General features: G+C 41.4%; 2 protein-coding genes across 3 annotated transcripts; one reads left to right on the plus strand and one right to left on the minus strand.

Moving 5' to 3' along the window:
• Positions 1–1,207: 1,207 nt before the first annotated feature.
• Positions 1,208–5,099, minus strand: msantd4 (Myb/SANT-like DNA-binding domain containing 4 with coiled-coils). Of its 2 annotated transcripts, none has more exons than XM_085371508.1 (4): positions 4,992–5,099; positions 4,241–4,336; positions 3,873–4,154; positions 1,208–1,936 (listed from the first exon to the last, which is right to left on the minus strand). In XM_085371508.1, exons 1-4 carry the CDS (start codon positions 5,097–5,099, stop codon positions 1,208–1,210), a joined length of 1,215 nt encoding a protein of 404 aa, XP_085227634.1. The 2 variants fall into 2 exon arrangements, with proteins under 2 accessions (XP_085227634.1, XP_085227633.1); XM_085371507.1 differs by having other exon boundaries at positions 3,858–4,154.
• A 2,398-nt stretch (positions 5,100–7,497) lies between these two features.
• On the plus strand, positions 7,498–13,630 carry aasdhppt (aminoadipate-semialdehyde dehydrogenase-phosphopantetheinyl transferase). The gene is made up of 7 exons (XM_085370971.1): positions 7,498–7,811; positions 8,702–8,815; positions 9,082–9,202; positions 9,562–9,683; positions 10,394–10,555; positions 12,428–12,496; positions 12,641–13,630. The coding sequence occupies exons 1-7, from the start codon at positions 7,668–7,670 to the stop codon at positions 12,806–12,808; spliced, it is 900 nt and encodes a 299-aa protein (XP_085227097.1). The 5' UTR covers positions 7,498–7,667; the 3' UTR covers positions 12,809–13,630.
• The last annotated feature ends 12,706 nt before the right edge of the window (positions 13,631–26,336 follow it).

Raw genomic sequence — 26,336 nt, forward strand, 5'->3', positions numbered from 1 at the left:
GGATCAGTCCTCTTGGCTGAGGCTACCCAATGTACACTACACCCAACCAGGCAAGGTGTTGGCATCCTGCCGTGAGGATACCTCGGCGTAGACCCAAGACACACTGGAGAGATTATATCGCTCAGCTCGCCTGGGAACATCTCGGTGTGGTAGGCCTGGGCTTCTCTTCTTAGGCTGCTGTCCCTGCAACCCAGCCTCAAATAAGTAGAAGAAGATGGATGGATGGATGGATCAATGGATCGATGACACAAGTGCTCCCTAACTGAAATAAACAGGAGAAAACAGTGCAAGGAAAACAATAAGGCAGCTCACCCCTTCTGTTCCAGTGCTATTTACAATGTGCTATTTACAATGAAAACTAATGTACACACTATATACAGAACTGAGAAAAGTCGCACAAAGTCACAGGCAAAAATGTCTCAGGTTTTGGAGGCCAGGGTCAGGTCTGCTGCTGCTGTCAGTGGCTGCCCAGGGACAACTGCTGGTGGAGGGATTTTGAATGCGACCACATGATCGCGGACCAATCGGCAGCCGTCAGCTCATCCACTCAGGGACCTGCAAAGACTTAAAGGCACAGACAAAGGAAAAAACCACCAAAACAGATTATCAGCAATCACCTTGCAACCAAAAGTGGCCAACCAGAGGTAGGTGGAGTTGCACACTTACCTTCTATGTGACCAGTTCGTCGCAGCTATTTGCAGTTGTTTACCAAATGCAAAATATTCAATGTAATCATAACGCAACCACCATTTTTTCCTAGATGCAAGGAGGTTACCATCATATGCTTACTGTAGTGTGACTGAACTATTTGTTTTTCAGTAATAGATAGGCAAGGGTTAGGGTTTATAGGAGTTATAGTACAATAGCACTATTTCATATATATACTTAAATATTTCTGCACCAATAAAGATTAATTGCACTAACAGCCCAGTATTTATTTAACATCTTCCACAGCACATTTCTGTGAACTGGAGTGCTGAACATCAGCCAACAGTTGTTGCATTTGGCCGCTGATTGTGCCGAACAAATATTACACCCTAAGGCACTGTTCTCGGGCTTCTTCTTGGCCATTTAGGAAAGATCACTAAAGTGTCTCGCACCAAACGTAGACAGTATGTCTGTGAAAAATCTGCTGCTAGTACCAATAGTGATCTGGAGACATCTAATTTATTCACCCTGCTCATCTACCCTCTTTTTCTCACTCTTATCAGATTTTTACTGACAAATGGTCCTTGTGGAGCTGCATTCTCTCTTTCTCCACTTGCAGGCGCTCTCTCTCAATCTGCAACCTGCCAGCCTCAAACTTGATGAACTGCAGTCTCTCCTTCTCCAGCTGCAGTCTCTCCTTCTCCAGATTTAACTTCGCTGCCTCCAAGTCCGCCGCCGACACTCCCTTCTCCCTCTGTCCATCATGAGTTGAGGATAAGGACGAACGAGAGGAAAGGACTGGGCCTTGTTGCGGCGGCAGGTTAAAAGAAGAGTTGACGTACTCTGATTGGCCAACACGCATGAGTCTCAGCCTCTCTCTCTCCACATGTAACCTCTCCTTCTCTATTTGCAGCCGCTCTCTCTCCACCTCTGTCTGACGAAGTCGCTCTTTCTCCACCAATAGCCGCTCTTTCTCCACCACCAGGCGTTCAGTCTCCACAGCCAGCCTTTGTTTCTCTAGCTCCAGACGATGTTTCTCAACAGCAACCAGACACCCTGCTCCTATGTTCTCGTCACTGCTGAGTTCACCCAGCATTCCCATCAGGCCACCGGGCAGCAGTAGATTTCTGCTGGTGGTGGAAGTCGGATCCTTGGAGGGGCTGGGCATGCCCAAGTCATTGTGGGAATAAACATCAGTATCATGCCCCTCTACACATGCCTCGATGTCACAAAGGAGAGAGGGAATATCATCATCATCCATTTCTCCATCTCCCACATCCCCATCCAGCTAGAGGGAAGGAGAAAGAGAGAGAGAGTCATCATTTAACAGGTTTTCACACATATGTGGATAACCAGTGGGGAGATCAGCAGCAAGGCTTTCAGCGCAGAACGCTGCAGACATCAGTGGTCGCAGACATGAAATTGATTAAGTCAGACAGCATGAAAATGAGGAGCTGGGGTGCAAAGTGGCCTGCAGATGTGCATCAACTGTAGCAACACCTTAACTATTGGATGTGTTTGGTATCAGCAGGACGAGGAGCTCCTCTGGGTCGGCATAACTAAAGCGAACGCCACACTTATTTCTAATTCTCACAGGAGACTCTGAAGCAAGCCTTCACAAATAAACCCAAAGAAAGATGCGCTCAAGAAGCACTGAGGTAAATGGGGGATCCTAATTTCTCCTGAGTTATTTTCTTGTTTTTATATAAATGATACAGCATTAAATACAGTCATGAGCTATTCTGAGTCATCAATCTGGATTTCTGGCTGAGAGTTTATCCCCAAATTATTTTTAAACTAAATCTCTGCGACTACATTTGATGGTTTCATGTGCTGAGCTGATTATTTCACGGTCTGCACACAAACCATCATCACTTCTTTTATTACTGCAGATTCTCTGGCTGATAATATGTACCGCTATACTAGATATCGTGCAGTTTTATATTATAAGGCAGTATTAAATCAACCAAAGACACAAAATACTGGAGAATTTTTGAGATGTATAAATATCTATATTGGCAAAAAAAAAAATTTCACTCGCCCATCCACATCATTGAATTCAGGAGTTCTGATCACTTCCATGGCCACAGGTATATAAATTAAGCACCTAGGCATGCAGACTGACTCTACAAACATGGCTCGCTCTCAGGAGCTCTTTGAATTCCAAGTCGAGTGGTGAAATTTCCTCATTAGTAAATATTCCACAGTCAGCTTTTAGTGGCATTATTACAAAGTGGAAGCAACTGGGAACGATGGTAACTCATTTTACGTAGGCTACGTAAAATCACAGAGGAGAGTCAGTGGATGCTGAGGCGCATAGTACGCAGAGGTCGCCAACTTCCTGCAGAGTAAATCGCTACAGATCTCCAAACTTCATGTGGCCTTCAGATAAGCTCAAGAATAGTGTGTAGAGAGCTTCATGGAATGGGTTTCCATGTCCGAGCAACTCACATCACCAAGTGCAAAGCAAAGCGTCGGCTGCAGTGGTGTAAAGCACACCAGCACTGGTCTCTAGATCAGCAGAGACATGTTCTCTTCCAGGAGTTGGGCTCGGCCCCTTAAAATAGTGAAAAGAACAAGACATTTTGGACAATTTCATGCTCCAAACTTTGTAGGAGCAGTTTGGGGATGGCCGCTTCCAAGGTTGGATGGGCATCATATTAAACCCTGTGGATTAAGAATGGGATTTTTCTCAAGTTTATATCTTTTTGAAGGCAGATGAATGAACACTATATAGCGTATACTGCATATACTAACTCTTTAGCTGCTGTAACAGGAAGCGTTGTCTCATAAGATAAGAGTGACCAGTGAGATTTGATCTAAAAGCAGATCTTAATGTAATCACAGAAAAGTAATATTTAAATGTCAGTCTTCAATTATATCCTAATTAATTAACACGTGCTTAATTTAATTTAGTCTCTACCTTGTGAACCTGCAGGAGTACAATCAACAGACTGGACTGACTAGAGACACTTGAGCTGCATAATGTGTATTAAGTAATGGCTGGTAAGGACATTAATTTGACTAATTACACATTAGCAACACTTGAATTTCAACATAGGCTGTTTGTCTTCTCATAATATTAGCAGCTCTGTATTAAAGAGCATATTTTTACAAAATAATCAGTGTGCATATACATGAAATGATGATTTAACAGACTCTAAGCTTTGATGGCTGCTCTACAGAGAGAAACACACACACACTGTTACTCTGTATTCACTGACATCGTCCTCCATCTTTACTCCCGGCAGTGCCCCCACGGCCTGCCCGCTCGACCCGCTGAGAGCCACCATCTCCGGCCAGTCACAGTGCCAGTCCTTTGGGAAGCCCGAGAGGTCAAGCAGCTGGTCACAACCAGATCCCAAAGAAGGCGCCTCGTGCTCTGGAGAGGAATTTCCATACTCAGTCTTAATGGCCAAAGAGGGGGGCGAGGAAGAGAGAGAGAGTTCAGTCTGCAACTGTTTTTTCTTCGTAAGCGCACGCCAGTCGAGGTAACGACGCTTCACCTGCACATCAGAAAGGGAAGGCTGCTTTAAAAATCACAACTGGGTCCACAGAAGCAACGATACGATCTGAATGGAGACAAACACACCTCGGCAGCAGTGCGTAGCTCCCCCTCTCCCAGGGCATTCACACCTTGTGCCACTTCCTCCCATGCTTGCCTCTTCAGCTCATTAATGGCTGTGTTCTATTAAAGAAGAAAGACCAGCAGTTAAACTGTTTCATTCAAAGAGGCAAATAATATGACACTAGTTTACTAAATGGAAAAGAAAGTGACTGCACAAATTAAATTCTCCTGTGCCATTGAAACTAATTACCCTCTCTTCATTGGGAAGAAGAAAGCGAACACTGGGGCAGAGTGTACACGTGACATAGTCAGCATGAAGTTATTAAAACATTTTTTCAACTCTGCCCTCTTAACCTCTTCTACTGATTTCATTAGGGAGATTAAAATATGACTGTTATGTATAAGCAGAAATGTGTCCAGGGTGCAACACACAGGACATCCTGCAGCTGAAAAACAGACATGTCAGTGCTCTCTAGTGGCAGCAACGGTAATGTAACCAGTTCAAACCTTGGAGTCATCGTTTTGTTCATTATTTACAGCCTCTAGATGTTTTAATTTAGACCAATATAAATTGGAGCTGACTAAACACAGGCGGGCGAGATGGCAGAATTATCTGAATGGTTTGTGCTGCTGTTTTTGTCATTTTCCGCACCTTGGTTCAGACTTCCGAGGAAAGAGAGCTGTGTATGCATTTTTCTGTGGATAAAATCAAGAAGAAAAGAAAAGAAAAGAAAAGAAAAGAAAAGAAAAGAAAAGAAAAGAAAAGAATCTCCACCTGTTGTCTGGAGAACAATACGTCTCTCCTCTTGTGGATCTCCCTGATGAGAGTTTGTGTTTCCCTCACGCTGTAGTTGCTCTTCCTCTTCCTCTTCAGGTGCTTCATTTGCAAGAAATCCAGTGTGGCAGCAAGGAGTGGGACAGAAGCCCCCAGAAATGTAGAGAGCAAGAAAAACAAGTCAAGAGAGACAACTGGAAAAACAGGAGTGAAGTTATGAGAAAGAGAGGCACAGATATGGAAGAAGGTATCAGAGGGAAAGGACTGAAACAGAGGTGTAAAGAGACAGGTCGCAGTTCAGTGTAAAAGGGAAACTCAGTCCTCAAATAGAGAGAAGTGTGGAAGTTTGCTGTAGCTTAGCTGTCCTTCAGCAGCGCAACAGTTTACACCGGGGAGGAATTCCTCCGTGGCTCCGTTTGTAGCAGCTTCTTTAAAGTTTTCCACCTGGGAGTATCTAAGTAAGGACATTTAAGGCTTGGGGGTTAAAGAAATGCTAGCTGGAAAGAAATGCGTTGATCTGGTAGACTGGAGGTATAAGTCATCAAATCCTTCCCTGCTTTGCTCAAGTTTGACTGGAGGGTTCACTTTTTCTTTTAATAAGACACAAGCTATTATTAATATTATAAGAAGGCTTCAGGTTGCAGTCCAACTTCTCCTGGAATGGGCTGCTGCCAGGTAATCTCACGTGTAGAGAAGCATCACAGGGTGAAAGTGTTCTTTAGCCCTTCTTCTTGTTTAGCCCTGTGTAAAAGACGAAAAAGAAAGCAGATAACACGATTTAGTTTATACAGCCACCTACAGTTGCATTAGTGGAATCTGAGCAGAGAGTACAGCCATGTACACTTCACACACATCATCAGTAAACACTAGTCACCTGGTTGCACTGGCAGCCATACATGCCCATGTACACTTCGGATCTCTACCTTCTATTCGGGTATTTTCAGGTCAAGTCCAATCTGACCTTCCTCTTCTTCGGTGTAACCAGTGGTTTGGACCTTACTGTAGAGACCTCTGTATTTCCATTCATGAAGGTGTCTCTTTATTGTAACTGACAATGATACTTTTGCCTCCTCAGGAATGTTCTTGACTTGTTTGGATTTGTAAAGCAGTTTTTCTTAACTATAAAAGTAATTCTGTCATCATTCACTTCAGTGGTTTTCTATGGTTTTTCAGGCTTTTTGATGTTGCTGGGCTGTTCAGTGTATTTATTCTTTTCTTTTTTTGATGTACCACAGCAGACCCTTAAGTTATGACTCTCTCTCAGCTGGCCATAAAACTTATTGTCAGTCATGTTACAAATTACATTTGAGCCACTAAAATTGAAAGACTGTGTATACCTATAGTTAATGCAGTACTTTTGTTAGATCCCTTGGATTAAGGATGAAAGTCTGTAATTCTATCACATTTTGATTGTTTGATTTAAAATACACCATGATTGCATGGAGAGGCAAAATTACACCGATTGCGTCATCATACAAATACTATGAACTAATCTGTATATTAAGCGGAATGAGTTAGTTTGGGGGGCGTTTTTATAGATAAAAAAACACATGTTGAGTATTTTAATTTACTCTAAGGGTTTTTTTTAATCAGTTGCCCTAATTTTGGATTGGAGCTGGACAATCAGCTACAGGCCACCTTTCAATCTAAAGACAGGCAAATACTGAGATCGCTCGTAACTATGATGAATACTGATGGGTAGGAACACTGCTCATGCCTCACGTGTCTCTGAAGCACATCAAACATCTCTATACTCTGCGAGTCGTCACTATCTGTCTATAATTAGCAGACAATACTGTGTTGTAACAAGAATTTTACTATGATAATGCGTTACCTTATCGCACAAGAACACAAGAAAGACCTAGTTGTATGTAAATAAATAAATAAATATATAAATGGATAAACCTCGAAGGTTAAACATTTTTCCCTCTTTAACCTTCCAAATCGTTGAAATTACGATTTTTTTTTTGGGATGACTACAAGGCATCAGTAACCAGAGAGGCTCAGCACATTTTTGTCAGAACAGTCATAAATTTCATGTTTTTTCTGCATCTCGTCAGCTCCTCCAATAAAACACCACTGGTAATAATAGTAAAAACAACTCACCTTAATCACACAGAAAAACCGCAATCCAAACAGCACCGTTTAAAATGCAATTTTAATGCTGCGTTCATCGCCCCGTCTGAAACGGGAGAGACTAAGGTTTCAAAGCTGTAAAGACGATTAAGGTTCGAGAGATTTAGACTTGACATTTAGACCTAAATAAAACAAAAGCACTTGGTGTTATCTCATTCGGACATCGTCTCTACTTTTGTCATTGTATTGCACGGGGATGGGGGTAATTTATTGAAACTGAATCGTAGTGTTGTCGTATTTCCAATGTTATTGAAACATTTGAAGTTACCGCCAGTGACGCGCCATTTGAATTGCTCCTATTGGTTAATCCTCCACCGCGCCCACTTATGACGACATTGAATCAGGCCGGGCTCTTCCGGGCATGTGCACCGCTGTCAACTCCGAAATGTAAACAGGAAAGTCTGTTGGGCGAAAATCCGCACGTCTCTGAACATTACATTCGAAGACGCCGCGCTGACTTTAGCTCATTAGCAGCTCGTAAGCAGCCCGAAGTTGCGGTGGAGGAGCCCGGATGTCAGAGGTGGAGCAGGGGGCGAGGAGATGGGTTCCGTCCGGTGGGCTTTCCGCTGCGGATCGTGGACGCCGGGCAGGTCAGACTGGCTGTTCGCTGCTCGCTGCATCCAGCGGGAGGAGAAAGATCGGATCGGGCAGTTTGTGTTCGCCAAGGATGCAAAGTCAGCTATGGTGAGTCCAAAACTAAACTTTACCGATTCTTGGTATCGGCCAAGAGCCAAGTAAACAAAGAGCCAGTGTTGCCGATACCTGTAGCGATACTTTAAATCTGTAAAGTTAACTTCTGTTGGGAAGACCAGTGTGTCTTGATTATGACCACAAGATGGCTGTGATTTTTCTTTTTTCCGCATTACCTACTTAACACAATAAAACACATCTCACAGCTTTTCGTGTATTTTGAATAGACCTGGAATGCGCCTTGGGGCAACTGTTGGTGTGATTTGGCACTATTTAAATAAAATTAAATTGAATTGAACTTAGTGCAAAGCAGAGACTTACAGAATGACGCCCAGCAGGTTTACTCCTACAGGTTTCCGGTGGCATGAGGGCCTAACGGTCTTTAGCGGGACCTTCCTCACAGGTTCTTGCCAGAGAACACCAGAACTGGCAGGGCGCCCTGTTCTCTTCACAGATGGTGTTTCAGGCAGCGTATCGCTTGCCATGGCATCTCCAGATATTTTCACATCTTGTCACATGTGCTTAGTGCAAATCTGCTCTCATCTGTGAAGAGAGACAGTGTCATGAGAGCCTGTCTCAAGCTACCAGCAGTGATAAGGACACTGGTAAAAAACAAAAAAAGCTAAACTGAAGTAAAAGTAGAGAGCAGCAGTCTGTGGCCCCAACCTGAAATGCCATTAATATGTTGCATATTGTATCTCCAGTACACCTGTTGTCACTTTAATTTGCACCAAAGCAATCAAAAGTAGTTTATGTTTATTACCTGGACAGAGTGATGTCCCCAAAGTTTATAAAACTTTGTATTCTGCTGTTATCATCAAGTGCTCCCTTAATTATTCTGAAAAGTTTATACAGCTGTCTTTGCGTCTCTGTTGCCTCAACAGGCTGGACGGTTGTTGCTAAGGAGGCTTGTGTGTGAGAAGATGGGGATCCCATGGTCAGAGATCAGACTGGAGCGATCTCCCAGAGGCAAACCTTACCTGGCAACACCTGGCAAGGTTCACTCCTTTTTTCCATAAAGTTCAAAGTCTGCATATACTGCAGCATTTTACTTCACTGCATTGTCATTTCACTAAACTACAAGTGTTCCAGCACAAGTAACTAAAAATCAGATATAAATCTGATATATCAGAAATATATCAGAAATAGATCTATAATACAGTGCAGGGAGGGTCAGCGTGGCCCAAATACTGGATTTTTGTCAAGCTCAGTATAGACTTCATTTATTTTGATACATTCAAACATATAATCCTTCTCCTTACAGGTCAGTTCAGAGTCAGATCTGGCCTGGAGTTTCAATCTCTCCCACCAAGGGGACTACGCAGTGCTTGCTGCAGAGCAGGGGAGGCAGGTCGGGGTGGATATCATGAAGACCGCCATGCCAGGTAAACACTGTGGTTCCCTGGTTAGGATAAACCTGTGCCAATATATGAAATGACTACATTTTTGGACTCGTTTAGCTATGAAATTCCACCACAAGGGGTCGCTGCTGCACCATATATATACAGTATTGACTAGGCCAAGGCTGTTTGTGTGTGTAAATTTGGATTTCTGTGTGACCACAGAATTCAAATGTGCGAAACACTTCCATCAAACACAGGCTGTGTTTGAATATTACTGTTTTTCTTTTCCATCACCTCCCTCATTCTCCTCCCCTCATTTATAATTTTTCATCCATTCTCTCTTCCCCTCCTGTTTTGGTTTTGTATTTTTTTTGTCCCCGCACCTCTTTCATTCGCTCCAGGTTGCAGCTCTGTGCTGGAGTTTTTCCGCATTATGACTCGTCAGTTTACAGCGCACGAGTGGAGCGCCATCCAATCAGCCGGCTCGGAGCACCAGCAACTCGCCGCGTTCTACCGCCACTGGGTAACCATGGCAACCATACTACCTTGTGCCCTGTGTGTGTAACAGAAGAAAGCACAGGGAGAACGTAACATTGCCGCTGTCCTCTGAGGCGACACACACTTGTATTTTTTTACATACATGTGCAAATTTGTTTCTCAAACGCTGCCCCGCTGCATGCTGTCATCGGAGACGTGCGCTTTCATTTCATTTTCTTTGGTTTTTGCCTCCTTTCGCTCTCATTTTCTTGCATGCACTCACACTCTCTCGCTCCCTCTCTCTCTAATACACACACACACACACAGATGGTCAGCAAAAGCAACAGTGGAGCTAAGTAAAGATTTTGTGCGATTGAGAGGGTGGCACAGAGACGTCAAGCACTGATATCACCACCACACTGTTGACTAATGGCAGAGCTCAACGGTTGCCATAGCGATTAGCCTTGTAATAGTGTTATTGTGGCTTATTGGTTGTCGTGCATGGTCGGTTTTGGCTGGATACACACACACACACACACACACACACACTGACACACAATGTCCTTCTTTGGTGTGCACTCTGATAAACATGTGTGCACAAACTCCCATCTGTTGCGGTTTTAAGTGGTGTTTCTTCTTAGCCAAAACACCCTCCACCACATACACACACACCATCCCACACATGAAGACACACGCATACACACAGATCATCATTTTCTGCATGCAGCTGATCGGGTTCCTTCCCTTTCCATCAAGGCCCTGAAGGAGAGCTTCATCAAAGCCATCGGCACCGGTCTGGGCTTCAACCTGCAGAGGGTGGAGTTTCACCTGCCGTCTGAGCCGCTCACACAGGACCGGGTACTGCACCAGACCAAGATGCATCTAGATGAGGAAGAAGAAGAGGACTGGGTGTTCGAAGTGAGTCTGGTGTTGTGAAGAAAAAGAAAAGTCCAGAGATGTTGTTAAAATCTAGAGGTTTGTGTATTAGAGGTCACAGCTCAACAATTCAGTCTATTTTTGTCTCTCATCAGCTTCCAAGTAGTCTGTGGTTTTATTCTCAGGTTTAAAATGTTGCTATGCCATTTGATAATTGCTCCATTTTTCCGGATTTTCCACTTGTGTCACGAATGCATCAGTGCTGTGCTAGTTCACACTTCACAAATGTTTGCTCAGTTCACACACACACAGATAAAAATAAGCTATTCTGTGTTTGTTTCTTACATTTTTTGGAAATGAGCTGCTCTGAGCTATTCTTTATCAGTAGACTCTCCTCCTCTCAGCCACGCAGCCCTCAGCAATCGCTGCTTCCCACACAGAGTGAAATACTGTATGCAGCTATAGAACTGATGACCGATTAGTTTCAAGTGCAAAGATGATAACATGAGTGTGTGTGTGTGTGTATTTTTTGTTTTTTTTATATTAAGTAATGTGTCACAAATCAGGTTAGCTCAAAACAAGACGAGCTCCACGCGAGCTTCCATGCATTGCATATAATTTGGGATCGCATTAAACAAGCTGGAAGCAGCTTTTAGGAAAGTTTAACACATTGGTTCAAAGGACTTGGGTGCTATGCAGAGGGGACCTTGATGCACATTTCCACAGTGAATATGCCCTTGAGAGCATCTTCAGAGAGAATCATAGGTGGCCTCGTACAGAAATACAAGTGGTTGTGATTGGGGGGGGGGGGGGGGGGGGGGCTCTCGAGTGTTTCTTCATCCTGCCTAACATGATAACTGAAGATTAGAGGAGTGCACCTCACAGAGCAAAGAACTCCTCTTTCTGCCATTGCTCTGCTCCCCCTATTAACCTGTACATTTCTTTGCCGTAGAGCAGACACTAAGTTACAAATATTTAAAGCAAGAACATATTGGTACACAACACACCACAATGATCTAGGTCATCTCTTTCAAGCCCTTAAAAAACATGACATCTTTTAAAATTAGGAACATCCTGTCACAGAGCATAGCTGATGACCTGGTGCATGGGTTTTTACCAGGCTCACTCAAAACGTCTCTGATCCAGCATGTTCCATTAAAAGCACTAAGAGAAACTATAAAGAGATCATATTTTCCAGATTTAAGGAATTTAAAATCCTGCTCGCATACAAAACCCTTAACGACCAAACTCCGTCATATCTTAAAGATCTAATAGTACCCAGTAGAGCACTTTGCTCTCTACTTCTGGCTCTTCCAAAAATACCACGGGAGGCCTTTAGCTGTCAGGCTCCATTCCTACACAACCAGGTCGTGATGCAGACTCTCTTCTTTAATGTTAACCTTAAATACTTTATTCTTTGATAAGCTTATCATTAGGCCTGGATCAGGTGACCCTATATCATCTGTAAACCAGCTACGCTGTGACGTAATGGTCACTTCACATCTTCCTTTCTCTCTCAGTGCATTTACAGTTTGTGTCGTCTCCCCTGCAGTTTGTGCACACACATACTTTTCTTCTGTGTCTCCTTTCCTCTCTGACTTTTCAGAAACTCTTTGAAACTGCAGCGATGAGCTATCACTGGCCACATCGCCAACCTGCTGAGTGTTTACTGCTGCATTTTGTTTTTTGTTGGTTCTCCATCCTCTTCTTTGCACTTACCCCAAGCATCGATGCCGATGGCCTGTTGGAGGTTTCTGCCTGTTAAAATTTAGTTTTCCTCACCACTCAAATAAATTATTGATTTTCTCTCTATTGGCATTACTGTGTGCCCTTTTTTGTGCCAAACACCCTAAAATGATTGGTTCCAAAGTCTATCCAGACTGCATATTTTTGGATTTGTGTGTCATTCTGCAGGAGAGTTTACTGGATGCTGATCATCATGTTGCTGTAGCACTCGGACCAGCAGACAACACATGCCCTGCAGTAAGGAGGCATAACTTTTCCATTAAAAAAATGTGAACTTGGAATGAATAGATTAAAAAAAGAAAGAAAACTTAGCTACAATAGTAAGAGTAGCTATCATACTGTAGGATAAACAATATTAACTTTCTTCCTGGTTCCTCACAGCCTCGTCCGCCTTCTCTTCTTCCGCCCACCACATTTACCGTGCTGTCGTTCAGAGAGCTCATCGACTCAGCCTCACCTCTAACAGATGAAGACCCCACCTACTGGGATAGCTTCAAGATGAAGGCTGAAGCTCCGCAGAGACAGAAGGATACACACACGTCCACATAGCCGCCCGTCTGAAGCCGACACTCAGCTGCCATACAAACGCACACCTTTCAGAAGTGCCAAAGAAGAAAAACACTGACACTGAAGTTGCTTTGGTATTCAACCCGAATCCAGTCACGTCCTGTCAAGTTTATTTGCCAAGCCAGAATTTACAGGCTTGTCTCAAAGGACCTAAGAACTTAGACAGTATCTGACACCATCTATCTTTAGATTCTCAGTTCTGATAAGTATAAAAAAAGACAGGGGATTCAACAAAAATCACCAAACCAATACACAGACACACAATATATCCAACATGTCATTTTGTTTTCTTTCTACGCACTGAATCAGATTTAAGTCTCATGAAACTAGAAACTGATTGGCAACCACCAGGCAACATCTGGTCACATGACTGGTTGGTGAGAGGTTTCTGTCAGTTGTTGTGAAATTGTGAATAAATCCTAATTCTTACCTCAGCCTCCAGAAACACGCTGAGGAGGTTTGGAGTGGTTTTTAGCTTGGATATATTTTTCCATGTAATATCAAACATATGTAGGACTGCTTTAATATGTTTGCACGATATCTCTAGAATTAGAAACATCCTGTCTCAGAGTGATGCTGAAAAACTACTTCCTGCCTTTTTACTTCTAGGCTAGATTGTTGCCATTCATAATCCCTGAAAAGCCTTGAGTTGATCTAAAATGTTGCAGCGCGAGTACTGACAGGGAACCAGAAAGAGAGCATATTTCTCCCATTTTAGCGTCACTTCACTGACTCCCTGTTAAATCCAGAAGCAAAATGTTTCCATCCAACTGTTGGCTAAAAAATAAGAATAGATATGTTTAACAAGGGAATTGGTGATGATCAAAATATAAAAACAACTTTTTTTTGTCATTTTCAAACGTTTAAAATGTGTAAAATGCAAATAAAATAAACTTTAATAATTTTGCAGATCAGCTGCTTTTCTTAATCTCTATTTTTTGCCATATTCTCTGGTGTTAAGAGGAGAAAGCCAGCATCCAAGGTCATATGGAGGTGTATTTGTGCACATGACATGCTCTTGCACATTTGTGAGGGCACCAGTAATGCTTTACAATATATAAAGTTGTTTTTAATAACATATCCACCACCCACCAATGTTCTTTGGACAAACTAGGTTTTCTTTCCTATTTCAGTAAGAAAACCTAAACCTCAGTATGCATGCTAAGCATTACTTATGACATACACTGACAGCTATAGTCCTCCTGCAGGGGTCTGGGTTCAGTTCTCTCCCAGATCATTTCCTGTCATTCACCCTCACTCTTTCTACACTTTGTTGTTATTCTCTACACATCAGAATAATAATTATAATAAAAAAAATGTCCATCCCAATTGTTCTGAAAAATAACTTTTCTCAATGTCAACAATTAAAACTTTGCATATTAACGAGTTTCAGCATTGCTACCCAATGCTACAAGTACAATTTTATGTATGTGAGTATCACAGTTGAGCACGCTCAAGCCTCATTTTGTTTACTGCTGTCTTTCTTTCCTCCCTTGTGTATCTAAATGTAAATGTCTCTCAACCTTGCTTCTCTTTCTTAACTTCACTCTTATCTTGCATGAATGTTTTCCTCCTTTCTTCCTCCACATTGTCACTGCCATCATATCTCATCTTTCTCTTTTTCCCTCTCTTCTCAACTCTGCCTGGCAGCATCTGTTTTTGTTGAACATATTCAGCTGACCGTCCCCTTCCTTCAATCTTATTCTCCTGCTCTCGAGGCTAACTCATAGATTGCTCGTGTCAGTCTGCCGCATTAACCTTTTCTTTTCCTGCATCGCATATTATTTCTTACCTGCGATCGTAAGTCTTTTCGCCTGCACACGTTGGCTATCATCAGTGCCAAGAGGTCTGTTAGCAATCTCAATGAACGTCCTACACTTAGCTTTTGCTTTAACCTTTGAATTGAACAGATACACAAACACATCAAGCAAACCAGCCACAAAGAGTTCTTTCAGTGTCACATCTGCCTTCAAATTGTAATCAAAGGCAAACATTGGTTGTCTGAGACCCACACAATGGCACGGACTGGTTGTTTAACCCAACCTGCAGAATCTGCTGCTCATCTTCATCGCTCTCTTTTTTCTAGCTATCCTTAGCCTTCCGAGAGAACAGACAGGACTTGTGGGTATTGATCTAATGGCAACCTACTCTCCAGGTGGCTTTATGGAGTCCTTTTGTTTACACTTGTATATGTGACAGATAACATAGTGTTGAAATGTCAGAGAAAAAGTGCACTGATTCAAGTGTATGTTGCTGAGCCTGTACAGAGTTGTATCTGTATACAACTTGAAATGACATATGCGTGCCGTCGTTGTCTGCAGCTGGAGTGAATTCATTTGCCTCCTCATCGTCTTAAATCTTACGTTAGCTGCAGCGGTGAAGAGGAGAGAGGAGGCAGCGGGGTCAGACTGGAGGCCCACAGGCTTTCCTCAGAGAGAGACCATTTTTAGTTGCTTCAGGTTTACTGATGTGTCAGAGACAAGACCACGGGAATCGATTTTCTCTCTTTTTTTTGTCTTATATGTGGGCTGGAGACAAGACTGCTTTGGGCATGAGACTGAGTTTAGCTTGAAGTGAGAGATGAAATCCACCTGCCTGCTGTTGAGGATAAGAGTCATGTTTCTTCTGATGGAGGAAGAGCAGGAGAACAGTTTCTGCTGCATTTAAACTTTCACTGGTATGTTTTTAAAATTAGACTCGATTTCAAAATAACATTTTTAACCATTGCCTTGCAAACAACGTGTAAAACAAAACATAAAACCCTGTTGTAACTTATGAACCTAACAAGTCCACTGAAGACTTTGCGCTTGAGTGATTAGGAAGCCAATCCCACATAGGAAGGAAAGCTCACGTAATGGGTGCACTTGTTTGCTGAGCTGGTAAGTAATACGTTTTCAGCTGCACCTGACATTTCATTAATTTTATTTCATCCTTTAATGTGTCCATTACTTTGTTTAATGATTCAATATGATGACATTCTCATCTACTCGAGGTGATTTATGCCAGCTGCCGATGTGACATATGCTTTGCTTTGCATTTACTTCAAAAATGCATCAAGAATTCTGGAAACTACACTTATTTATTTCCCAGCAGAGTGTAGTTGGAAGCATATTAGCTTAGCTTAAACAGAGGCGAGCAGCTAGCCTTTCTCTGTCCAACGTTTTTATAAGTTTATAAAATCTCTGTATCAGCACTTCTGTGTTTTTATGCACAGAAGCTTTTTAGGCACACCTGTTCAACTACTTGTTAAAGCAAATATCTAATCAGCCAATCACAAAGCAGCAACTCAGTGCATCTGGGCACATAGACATAACCAAGGCAACGTGCTGAAGTTCAATCGCAGCATCAGAATAAGGAAGAAAGTTGGTTTAATGGACTCTGAATGTTGTTGGTGCCAGGCGGGCTGCTCAGAGTGTTTCAGAAACTGGTGATCTTCTGGGATTTTCCAGCACAACCATCTCTGGGGTTTACACAGAATGGTCTGAAAAAGAGAGAAATATCCAGTGAGCAGCAGTTCTTCTGATGGAAATGCCTTATTGATACCAGAAGGAGAATGGCCAGACTGCTTCGAGCTGGTAAAAGGCGACAGTAATTCAAATACAACCAAATTCTGCTGTGACATACAGATATCAGGGTCAAATTTTGACATAAACAGCATGAAAGCATGGAGTTTTGCCATTCTGCCTCGTATTAATGGTCAGGCTGGTGCTGGTGGTGTAATTAGGCAGGCGATATTTTCTAGGCACATTTTGGGCCTCTTAGATTTAACCATGCCTTTATTATAATGACTTTCACGTGCAGATGATACATTACAGGGGTGAACAAACTAGAAAATGGTATAAAGATCTTTTCAAAAGATCATCTGGATGATCCACCAACCTGTGAAATAAAACTTGACTTTTTTTGACTGCAAACCAGTTTGTTTGGAAGGGGGGAAAAGGCATTGCACAACAACACAAAAACCTTCAGCCTGACTGTGAACGATGGTGGAGTGCATCATTCTGGAGCTGCTTTGGTACCTCGGGGCTTGGACTTGCAATCATCATCAGGGAACAATGAACTGAAAATTGCATGAAGAAATTTTACAGGGGAATTTCAGGGCAGCAGTCCATGGCTTGAAGTTTAGAAGGGGTGGACTCATGAGCCAAGACAATAAGCCTAAGGATACATGTGTATCCACAACAGAATGACTGAAAGCAAAGAATTTGATATTTTCATATTCATGCTTTTTTGACTTGCCAAGCCACTACTTCAGTGAGAACAGATTGTGAGCTGAAGCCTAAAGTGATTTACTGTAGTGTCATAGACTGACTTTGTTATGTCTGTCTGGTCGGCTGGAAAATATATTCAGAGTGGATTTTTTCTTCTCTTCTCCTGCATTTTCTTTCTTGTGGATACTTAAAACTTTGCTACTTCTGAGGGAGCGTGGTGGTACTTTGATGTAGGAGCTTGGAGTCGGCGAAGATATGGCGTACACGGCCCCGAGTCTTTTTTTTTCTCAATCCAAGCTTTGAGCTTCATGTTTGCTCAGATATGAAGCAGTGTTTCAGCAACGGATAAGAGGACTGACTTCTATGTGCCACTGGAATTCGTTATAATCCTCTATCGCTCAGGCTGGTTCCACTTCAGAGTCATACATTATTCAGTGGCAATGTTTCATTCTGAGTCCACAATCAACCAAAGTTTGGTTTGCAGGAGAAATCATAAACAGTGCAAAAAAAAAGGCCAGTGCATGCCTTTATTTTCTTTTTGTTTGTTTTTTGCTAGATTTGAAACAGTACTGCATTAATATCACCTAAGATGCATGTATACTGTATGTACAATATGACATTAGAGGCATTGGTGTGTGTTTTCCATTTTCTATCTAATCCTCCTGATGCACCTGACTGAGATTAGTCAGTGAGTTAATGTGATAGCTTTTGTACAGCATGGAATTACACTGACACTCAGTAACCCTCAGTATTAGTGCAAATGCCATGTAATTAGTGCACGTGCTCTTAAATGGGATGACTACAAACCTAAATCCACACTGTTGCCTATTGTGTCACGGACCCAGTTCCAGGGATTCGGGGTCCGTGAGCAGTCTGGACTACTATTGTAGTTATTATCACTATTATTGTGGTTATTGTTATTATGGTTGTGTCTGCTGTCCTGTTTTCCGTGTTGGTGTCAGAGGCGGAGCCAGACATTTGAAACACCCGGGGCTTAGCCCAAAAGGATAGTATGCATGTGGGATTTTTTTTTCCCTTGGGGGGGGGGGGGGGGGGGGGGTAGAAATGACTGAAAGATTAATTGGCTCTGTTTTGAGTTTTGTTCAAAAAAGAATGACTTCATATAGGGAAAAATATATATCACATGTGCAGAACACCTTAAACTAGTTTTTTAATTAAGCAGCAAGGCAGAACAAAATCAGGGCTGTATCAAGACACGAGGACTAAACCCCAATTCAACCAGACCAAGAACTGATCCAGAATTAAAACAGGACTACAACAGTTCAAAATCAGGACTACTTGGGACTTAACCAAGACAGAACCAGAATCAGAACTAGATGATAGTAGCACTAAAAATCATCATAGACCTGCACTACATTTATTTTTTAATTTTACCAAAGTACAATATTTAGATTGAGAAAGGTTTATATAATTATTTAGCCTTGTTGTGCAAACAAGCCTGCATAACTTAATAAATATAGAATTTGAAAAATAACAAACCTAAAAAGAAACACTAGGTATGAGATACATGAGTACCTATGATACGGTGATACTTTTGGTAAACAACCATTTGACTAACATGTGTGTCTCACCTGCTCTTGTTCATCTCTGTTCTGTCCTCATTCTCCATCTCCCTCTCTGTTCCTCTCTCCCTCTTTGTGCTGACAATCATCAAATATACAGATATTTACAAACTCTTCAGATAAAAACACAAACACTTTTTAATTGTAACATCAAATCAGACTAAATGTTTGTTTTTTTAGATTGATAAATATAAAAAACATATTTGTTAACTTTAAGAGTAAAGAGAGAAACTATCTGTATTTCTTAATTGTAAATGGCACCAAATTGTATTCAAACTGAGCCACACTTATGGAGCTCCACAGTTCTTTTCCTGGTGTTTTGGTTGACATCTCTTGATTTTCCCATGTCAAAGAAACAGGCTCTGTGTTTTGCCTTATATGCATCCACAGCTGTGCCACCTGTTTACTCACATGGACTCTACTAACCTATCAGAAGCTTCTTCAGCTCAGAATGGAATCGTCTGGAGTTTTCTTATTAATTAACAATAAACTTAGTGTACATGTACTCCTAAATTTGATGAAAGTGATAAAAAATAGAAAGCTCTGTCTCTCTTTATTCTGACATTTAACTAATTCAAAAGATATTTCAATATTTATCTAAAACAAAAGTTTACTCTAAATTGATGTTGTACAGTAAAAATGTTTTATGTTTTCTCCCTAAAGTGTAAATATCTGGTTACAAATGTGAATATCCTGCTGTGTACTGAAATTCCTCTTGTTTTGCATAGAAATATACTGAACAACATACAAAGCATAATATATAAAATAACATTTACCTGAGTTTTTTCTTTGAAAGAAGCCTCTAATGTCCATTCTTATATTTCAGTACATAACTGAAACCGATTTAGTCGGGGAGGGTAAGAACTGAAAATATGAAATAAACACACGTAAGCTAAGACTCTCTAAAAAAAAAAAAATAGCATTTGTTCGGCTTTTCGTTTCGCCATTTGTTGATTCACTTGAAGAGCAAGTAACGTAATATTGGTCAAGTGATCAGTTTGATATCAATCTTTCGTGATGCACCGTCATATTTACATTATTTGTACGGTACGAATGATTTGCTTTGGTACCTGCTCAAACTTAAGCTCTCCTTAGTATGGCTGGCTCCGTCTCTCCAACAGCGCACTCACGGGCAGCAGCTGCCCCGCCCCCTCGCTCAGTCGCTTAGTGCCTGAGCTTGGATCATACCAATATCAGGGGGGGATTCACGCACAGTCGTAAATTCCCACAGTGTGCACTATGTGCTTCGAATATTGTGTGTACTTTTTGTTTTATACAGTTGTCAGCCAGGCATCTAACTATGAAAAAATTGCACTCCAAAATACCCCGGGCTTCTGACAAAACAACCCGGGCTTAAGCCCAGTAAGCCACCCCCACGCTCCGCCCCTGGTTGGTGTACTGTCAGGTGTTTATGGGTGTGTGCATGTGTGTGAGGGTGCGGTCGTGGCAGGCACTTCTAGGCCTGGTGGGTGTGGCCCTGCCAGCTGACCGGTCCCACCCAGGAATCCACACACACCTGGCGCCGATCAAGCCTCGTCAGAGGAGCTTCAAAACAGTGTGGCTGAGAGCTCCTCGACACTGGATCGTTGAGTGACTTCCCGTCAGTCTTAGTTTATCGTGCAAGGTTAGTGCAAGTCTGCCGTTAGGTTTTGTACTCACGACTGCCTTTTGTATGCGTGTTTCTCAGGAGGAATTGTGGCGACCAGGAGGCAGCACACGGACAGTACACAGGGAACGGAGACAGAGCACGGAGCACAGGATAAAGGAGAAGACACGGAACGGGAGTTGGGATCGCACGGGGAATTTATTGTTGTTTGGATTGTCACCACTGTAAATAAACGCACTGCCTTCAGCGCCAAGTCCTGCATTTTGGGTCCTCATTTCTCACATCCCCACGGTCTGCCAGCCAGACCGTGACATATTGTGTCTGATTTCATATGTTTTCATATATTTATTTTCATTTAATACAATGTAAAGGGCCTCATTCTCAGAGTTTTGTCAATTTTGCAAATCCTGCAAAAGGTGACATATCTAGTCTGGCTTTACCTAAACAGCACATCCTTCTAGAGTTTTATTTACTGGATGTATTTGAAAAGGTGCTTGATTTTATACACTTGTGGCAATGGGACTGAAAACACCTTAATTTAAAGGTTAAGAGTTGAGGTGAGCTCAGCAGATATGAAGAGATATGAACTTTCCATTCACAACTAGTCATTTATTGTTAACATAAATACTCCAATACAGCAAAGGGAAATAATTTGCATTTCAGGACCCTTGACATTTCTAAAATACGGCTAACAGAGGACAAAACAGGAAGTTTAATACCACGCTCAATAAGTTAAATAACATGTGTGCTTCTTACAGGGAGATTCTACTGCAAAGCTAACATGAACCAGCACACCTATCCTAAAATTTCAAGGCTCAATCTGCAAAACGATTAAGGTGATCACTACACATTAGCTAGTCAGACTAGGAACAGACGACAAAAACAAGCACATACACACAGAGCATCTTCTGTAGTATGACATTTGCTCACCCATTTCTTATGTGTGCAGGAAAAAGTGCCCTACAGACACACATCCACAGTCACTGTCCTATTTTCTATAAGTAACTGGGGCACCTACATCTGAGTGTGTGAGGGCCAAATAAGGAAGTTAAGTGGGAGAGGGCAGAAATAGTAGAGTTAAGGACTTTACAAATCGAATGTTGCACACTATGTTGCTAGCTAAAGGTCCAGCTGCTGTATTTCACAGGGAGAGAAAAGAGTGCGAGCTAACTTCACTCAGAGATGGAGAAAGACAGGACAGGTTAGATTAAAAGGTAAAGACTGCTCAGTGACACTCGATAAACTATATAACACTTACATGTGATGTCATAATGTTACTCACTTATTTGATTTGTATATGATGGGTTTTGATAAATTATGTATTTTCGTTTTGTGAAATGTCCTGCAAAACAAAATAAGCTATGCTAACTTTGTTTTTCAAATGTTGCATGAAAATACTGGGTAGGTTTGTCCAGGATGAATTCACAGTAAAGCTCTGTGTTGGACCGGTGCACAGAGGCTGTGGTGTTCATGGTTAGATTTAGGTTACACTAAGTGTCAGTGTAGGGGATGGACATCAGCCAGGATAGCTGTGAAACTGCTGAATTCTCTTTGACTGCAGAGGTCCTATATCACAGATTCAAACTACATACATAAATTACAATTAGAATTTAATTTTTAATAATTTTTGTATTCTCATGTATTCTCAGAGCCTGTAATTTTTCACCTTTACTTGAGCAAAAGAGTTGCTTCGGTACTTCAACATTTACTAGAGTGTTTTTTAACCCAGGTATCTGTACTTCTACTTTTCCAATTTTTCAAATGCCAATAAACAGACTGCATTTGGCAAACAGGATGCTCCTAGCTCAAAATGAGCACCAGTACTGAATATATACTGCATACTGAATATGCAATGATATGGAAATAGTAAAATAATACTATTTTACCTCAGACACACAGCTGGATGCTGCTCCGGGTCGATCAACTCTCTGAAATTGTTTCTCTGCCTCCTGAGAAGCGTTCCCAACTCTGCCAACAAGAGCTCGAACTGCCCGCTGAAACCCTGAAGTATTTATGAAAGCGGTCGTGATACAGCTTCAACTCCTGGATCAACTCTTGGGGTAGTCTGCATGAAAGATGGACATAGCTTTTGAGTCTGCAAGGTTCTTCAAAGCTGCATTCTTTTTAGTGGCCACCAGGCAGTGATACCCGTGGTAGCAAAAAGAGCTCAGGTCCCACAGAAATCTGTGGGCTATTATATATTAAGATTTTAAAAACGCATGACCGCTAATGTTGTATGCCATTTTGCATATGTAATAATCATGGTCACAGAGTAGGATCAAGTGGTCCCAGCCACATAGGCCTACTTTTTACACCATTCTGAAGTGTTTTTCCTCAACATGAATGAGGATTTCAATTTAAGTGTGCAGGAAAAGGTATGTAAGAACATACTTGTTTGAGTAGTAACTTTAATACATTTAATGTAACAGTGAATTTGGTTTAGAAACATATTACATAACTATTAAGTCTCAAATGATAATTTTGTGGTTTAACATCAAATATCATTAGACCTGGCAGAAAATGGCAGATGAAGATAAAACAAAGTCAGCTGACGGGAAAAAAGAGTGCTGCAGAATTTAAGAGAGTTATGTGGACCAAATACAACGACAATTGAAAGTAAACGCATGAAGGGCTGATTAGAAAGTCTCCTACCATCTGTTGGCAGTAACAAAAGCAATCAGCTGGGTTAATAAAATAGACTGATAACTGTGTTTTGGAATGGCTCATTAACACACACACACATAGACATGTAAATGTCTATGTGTGTGTGTGTGTTAATGAGCTATGATCATGGTCAACTTTTGCGAGTCCTCGGGGAATAGCCTTGGATGCACAAAATCAATTCCCCTTCAGGCACTGACACACATCTGCACGTCAGAGCAACGTCACAGCTGCCACAGTGGATTTAGACCTTAGATTTGATCCGGTGCCCTGCACCTGCCCCCCACAGAATATGTTGTTTCTTCCACAAATTCACTGTAACACTTTGTGTTATAAGGCATTGCACTGTGATTGAAACTGTAGTGAGAGATCAGTCAATATCGACCCTCAAAAAGGATTTCCTCATAACCTTACAGACTTTTTGGTTCATTTGCTTTTACACAAAATACTTAAATCACAAAAACACAACACATAACTTTAATTATTGTTAAAATGTGGAATAAATGTCAAAAACCAAAGTCACACTAATTTCACAATAATTTTTGTCAGAGCATGTGCAGTGCTTAAGAAAGTTTGAAAATTCAATAACAACAGTACAATATTTTAGCATTGAAAAATTGATTAAAGAGTTGACATGGAAAACATCATTTTCAGGCTCATGTGACCTATTAGATTTATTATGTGAAACGTGGGGCAGCATAAGGCTTTAAATATACAGCCGGTAAAATAAGTATTAAACATGTCAACAAGTAAATATCTTCTAAAGGTACTATTGACATGAAATTCTCACCAGATGTCGATAACAACCCATCCAGTCCAATCATGCACAGTAATCAAACCATAGATGTCCATAAATTATGTGTAATTATGAGAAAGGACACAAGGAAACAGTATTGAACACGTGAAGAAAGGGAGGTGCAAAAAGGTATAGAAAGTTACGACACCAAATGAAATCTATCAGTATTTAGAAAGCAATCCTAACACTAAGAGTTACGAAGCACCTGTGGAGAGCTTCAGAAGACCTCCAACTGGCAGGTACCATTGTTTCAAAGTCACTAAGTGATGCACTAAATCACGTTGTCTGGTCAGATAACCAAACCAAAACTGAACTCCTTGGATGCCATAATAGACACCATGTTCTGAGGTCAAAAGGCACTGCATATCACCCCAAAAACACCATAACAACATCATGATGTGGAGCTTTTTTGGTGAAGAATGAATGGAAAAATCCGCCATCATCTGCCAGGATGATAAAGATGAAATGAGGGTGGATGTTTCAGCAAGACAATGATCCCAAACACACAGCCAAGGAAACACTCAGCTGGTTTCAGAGACTGAAAATAAAGCTTATCTAATCAAATTTCAGGGGAGGAGGGCTGCCACCCCATGCCCCCCTTCTGGACACGTTCCTGGTCTAAAAATTGCAAGGTGTACATAATAAGGTGGCTGATGATTGCACAAGGAGACTGTTTCTATTATCAGTGCTGGATCAGAGTATGGTTATTCTTCAGTGGTTCTTTTGAATACCATAGTTTATTATTGATGCTGGTCAAAAACATATAAAAACACGATATACATTTATATATATATAAAGTAAACCTGCTGTATGTGACATAGTAGCTATAGCTGCTGCCTGGTTTTTTGTTGAAAATATATACACAGTTACAGCTCGAATTTTTCACTTTAAGGGCTCTGAAGTAAAATAGCTTTATTGCACATACAAAGTCTGCATGCACACATGCAAAGTAATCTATCCATAGCCACATACATGCACTGTAAGCATTAATAGGGGCAGATGCATAAAAGAAATAAACCAGCCATGTGGAGACATACATAAACACACACACACACACACACACACACACACACACACACACCGAGTGATTTGTTTTGACAGCACGAGTGTCCTGTGGGAGCAAACCATCATGCATCACCTCAAAAATAAACCTCACTCCAGGGTAGGAGACAAAGTGCATGGCATCACAGACACACATTTAAATGCACATCCACACCAGCTCAGACTGGTGAAAAAGAACACAGACACACTCAAAATCCACAGGACTGTAAAACGTGTGTGTGTGTGTGTGTGTGTGTGTGTGTGTGTGTGTGTGTGTGTGTGTGTGTGTGTCTTTTCCATAGTTTTCACATGTGTTATGAATAAACCTTTTTTTCGGTACCGGTACTAGTTTTATTTTGTTGCATTTATCCACGACACCTTAAAGGCTGGTCCATGAAAATATTGTTGGGCATAAACTGGTCCGTGGCGCAAAAAGGTTGGGGAACGCTGGTCAACATGACACATCAGAAATATTGAGTAAAAATGTTGTTCAGTGCTATCAGGTCACAAAAATCTTGCCCTGTTAGTATACACCTGGGATCGGACAGTTTTCAGCTTTACTTGAGCCTCAGGTGCTGACAGTCAGTCCAGGACAAGTTCAAATGAATTAAAAACAAAAGCAAGATTTCAAAAAACAAACGGGGTCAGCTACTGTAGGCCAACAAATTAGACCTTAACCTTATAGCTGTGGTATCTGAGTCTAAACTCCAGTCACCTTGATTTAAATTTCCTGAAATCTAACTATAGGAGAGATAACCAGAATATTCATATATTATTTCCATTAAATAGTCTGATATTCTGAATATTTTAACTGCAGATTACAGGGAGTGCAGAATTATTAGGCAAGTTGTATTTTTGAGGAATAATTTTATTATTGAACAACATCCATGTTCTCAATGAACCCAAAAAACTCATTAATATCAAAGCTGAATGTTTTTGGAAGTAGTTTTTAGTTTGTTTTTAGTTTTAGCTATTTTAGGGGGATATCTGTGTGTGCAGGTGACTATTACTGTGCATAATTATTAGGCAACTTAACAAAAAACAAATATATACCCATTTCAATTATTTATTTTTACCAGTGAAACCAATATAACATCTCCACATTCACAAATATACATTTCTGACATTCAAAAACAAAACAAAAACAAATCAGCGACCAATATAGCCACCTTTCTTTGCAAGGACACTCAAAAGCCTGCCATCCATGGACTCTGTCAGTGTTTTGATCTGTTCACCATCAACATTGCGTGCAGCAGCAACCACAGCCTCCCAAACACTGTTCAGAGAGGTGTACTGTTTTCCCTCCTTGTAAATCTCACATTTGATGATGGACCACAGGTTCTCAATGGGGTTCAGATCAGGTGAACAAGGTGGCCATGTCATTAGTTTTTCTTCTTTTATACCCTTTCTTGCCAGCCATGCTGTGGAGTACTTGGACGCGTGTGATGGAGCATTGTCCTGCATGAAAATCATGTTTTTCTTGAAGGATGCAGACTTCTTCCTGTACCACTGCTTGAAGAAGGTGTCTTCCAGAAACTGGCAGTAGGACTGGGAGTTGAGCTTGACTCCATCCTCAACCCGAAAAGGCCCCACAAGCTCATCTTTGATGATA

Source organism: Diplotaxodon limnothrissa, linkage group LG14, assembly GCF_057381915.1.
Source record: "Diplotaxodon limnothrissa isolate DT_005_m linkage group LG14, D_limnothrissa_male_GT1.1, whole genome shotgun sequence".
NCBI classification, from domain to species: Eukaryota; Metazoa; Chordata; class Actinopteri; order Cichliformes; family Cichlidae; genus Diplotaxodon; species Diplotaxodon limnothrissa.